Source organism: Carya illinoinensis, chromosome 9, assembly GCF_018687715.1.
Source record: "Carya illinoinensis cultivar Pawnee chromosome 9, C.illinoinensisPawnee_v1, whole genome shotgun sequence".
Lineage (NCBI taxonomy): Eukaryota > Viridiplantae > Streptophyta > Magnoliopsida > Fagales > Juglandaceae > Carya > Carya illinoinensis.
Window position 1 is genome coordinate 44,465,058 of NC_056760.1, and position 3,322 is coordinate 44,468,379.

The 3,322-nt window shown below is 40.1% G+C and overlaps 1 protein-coding gene across 1 annotated transcript; it reads right to left on the reverse strand.

Moving 5' to 3' along the window:
* Nucleotides 1-636: 636 nt before the first annotated feature.
* On the reverse strand, nucleotides 637-3,054 carry LOC122277638 (cell division control protein 2 homolog C). Its single transcript, XM_043087717.1, has 2 exons — nucleotides 2,051-3,054; nucleotides 637-912 (listed from the first exon to the last, which is right to left on the reverse strand). Exons 1-2 carry the CDS (start codon nucleotides 2,870-2,872, stop codon nucleotides 820-822), a joined length of 915 nt encoding a protein of 304 aa, XP_042943651.1. The 5' UTR covers nucleotides 2,873-3,054; the 3' UTR covers nucleotides 637-819.
* Nucleotides 3,055-3,322: the final 268 nt, after the last annotated feature.

Sequence of the window (3,322 nt, forward strand, 5' to 3'; positions counted from 1 at the left end):
ACATTCACGCTTCATGTTTGCCACGATTATGAATGTTTCTGTTCATTTTAATCCATGAATGTTATATGAAAGTTATGATAAGGCTTTAAAAATCAAATTTATGCTAAGCTAGATAGTATTTTACAATATGATGTATTATTTACTGAGTATTCGACTCATTTTTGTTGTTTGTCCTTTTGTTTTCTTCTATGTTGATTGCCACACATGGTGATTATGATGATGCAGAGCTGGATGGCCAGAAGTAAATTTAGTATAAGGACTTAGAGACGAATAAGTGTCTTTTACACAAGAATTAAGTTTCTTTTATGTCATTTCAATAACTAGTCTTGTTTAAGACTAGCTCATGTTTTGATTTATTCAATTTCAAATTTCAAGACTATTTATATCCTTTCAATTAAGTTTCTTTCAATAAATGAGGTATTTCAGAATAATGAGTCTCTTTACTGGGCATTTTATCATGTTTGTTAGTAACGTCTCTATCCTACAGGAACGGAGTGTTACAAAATATCATTTCTATTATCTATTAATCTTATAAGATATAGAAATGATGCCTCCTAGGGGCCACGACACCGGACCAGCATTTGCAAGATAAGCTTTAACTTGCTGACATTATATCTAAAGGTAATGCAAAATATAAAAAAAAAAAAAATATTGTAGCATCAGTTGCAAATCACATACAGCAAAGTTCAAATCACCAAGATGATGAAAAATGATTGCACCAAGCATCAATTAAAGAAATTCAGCCCTTCAAACCACATTAAAGCAAGTTCCCTGTAGAGACTTCATTAACCACAGCGACTTCAGAACACCAACACAACTTCAGAATTGAGACTTGTCAAGGCTGTCAAAATAAGGGTGGTCAAGCGCTGCTTTGGCTGAGATTCTTTCAGCTGGTTCATATTTTAGCATTTTCTGCATGTCCAAATACAACATTCACAAAGTTAAACACAACGGAGATACAGATTGATCCCTTAAAATTGCTGTCCAAATTCTAAAACCTAGATTTCACAATGCATAGATTTTACACTATTGATTACCGTCTGCGTGAATCTTCAAGGCAGCATTGAATATTCTAGACAACATTAATGCTTAATAAACGTTGTAGAACAAATCCTTTGTTTATCCATCTTCCAAACTAGACTCTAGAATTCAGATAAGAATTTTAGGCAATCTAATCGACAACAGACCAGTATTTTGTCCTGCAGCTAAGATGTATTCCATTAACATGCTAGGAACAAATAGGATTCAACGGGAACACCTTTTGTAGTAAAATAATTTCTCAGATTAATCGATGTCACAGCATTTGTGTAACTTGCTCTCCTTGACAATCCATTCATCATCATGGCTTCATTATTCATTGAGACAGTATTGTCTTTAACCGAAGTGCTGCCAACCTAACTGTACCATCACACTTCTAATTCTCCACAGAAAGTATCATCAGCTTGTTTGAATCCTTTCAAGCCTACCATACCACACTCGAATATGAGATGCGGTCAAAATCTGATAATGTCCCTCCTATAATTTGTCAGGGCTCGGAATGGAAGCACAAAAACTTCAATAAACATATCAACCAGGTAAGTGCAGTCGTAAATTTCTGAGTATGGTTTAGATTGCCCGGTACAGGAGAGGAACAACGTTCACAACCTCTAATCAAAATTCAGTCATCATTGAAGGACTTCTTCTGTGATTTTTAACGAGTTAATTTCAACGACATTGATATATAGAAGAATTTGGTATACGGTAAATCCTATCATATTTTTTCTTAAACTATCAGGTCAACGCTTAATGTCTCGTAATCATTTAATGCGATTGGGTTTTTTGCACCTTGTCTCATATACTGCATTACTGAAAATAGTTCGATTTCTGCATATAAGTTAAAAGGCATGAATATGTGCAGTGAATGCTTGATGCACGAATAAAGGAACAAAACCTAAGAGATGCCTTCCAGTCCACAATATCAGGTTTTTCATGTGAATAGTTTGTATAATGTTGCAATGATGACAATTCTAGCTTATTGTGAATGAAAAAGATCAGTAATGCAAGTGCTCACCGAGAGGAGGTCAACACCATCCGGTCCCAAAGAAGGAACAGCCCTGGCTAAGTTTTGAGGTTCCCACTGTGGATAGACATGCCAATCCCTCAAAGAAGTAACTCCTTGCCACTGCTTCTCGGTGGGTGTGCCGAGCAACCTGAAAATATGAAGTAATTGCTGGAACTCGGAGTCTCCAGGAAAAAGGGCTTGGCGTCTTACCATTTCGGCGAAGATGCAACCTACGGACCAAATGTCGACCCCAGTAGAGTAATGGGTGGATCCGAGGAGGACCTCGGGAGCCCTGTACCAGAGAGTGACAATCTCGTGGGTGTAGCTCTTGAGAGGAACGGTGAAGGCGCGGCCAAGGCCAAGATCAGCGATCTTGAGGATGCCCCTGTCCTTGTCGACAAGCAGATTCTGGGGCTTAAGATCGCGGTGGAGAACGCCGTGAGAATGGCAGTGGGCGACACCCTTGCAGAGTTGGTAAAGAAAGCTCTGGACCAAGGGGGAAGGGAGTGGCCTAGGATTGGGGCACTTGCGGTGGGAATCGATAAACTTTTTGAGATCGGTGTCGAGGTACTCGAAGACGAGGTAAAGGAGGGGCTTGCCGTGTTTGTTGAGGGAGTGCTCGACGCAGAGGAGGCGGACGACGTAGAGGGATTGGGAGAGCATCTGGAGGAGAGAGACCTCGCGAAGAGCGGTGGGAGGGACTCCCTCCTCGTCCATCTCAAGACGGGTCTTCTTCAGGGCCACCACCTCTCCACTATCCTTATCTTTCGCCTTGTACACCTTCCCGTACGTTCCTTCACCTACTTTCTCCAGTTTCTCGTACTTCTCCATGAATTCTACCGTCGTCGGTTTCGCCTTCTTCTTCTATGAATCTCTCCGAACCCTAATAACCGCACTTCTCTCTCTAGTCGCACGCTCTATCTCTCTCTCTCTCTCTCTCTCTCTCTCTCTCCGAGAATCGATGGATCAAGGTTTGAAATTTGTTTAAGGGGAGGAGGTGGTGCCCAAGCGGCACATTGGCTGTACCTCCTTTTAGTATATTTGAATTTTGGCTTTGGCACGTGTTCCCTCCCTTTAAAATTCAAATTTTGAAAAATATTACTGGTTATGCTTCGAAATTTCTTTCCAAATGAAACGGTCGGAAATTTTCCTACGCGCTCTCCAAGCCTACAACTGTTACAATTTAGCCATCATCTCAATATTTCCTTTCGAAAAATCATATTTAGAGTATTAGTAATGGCATCAACAAACTTTAGGATTCGTTTTTATAAATTTTAGTTA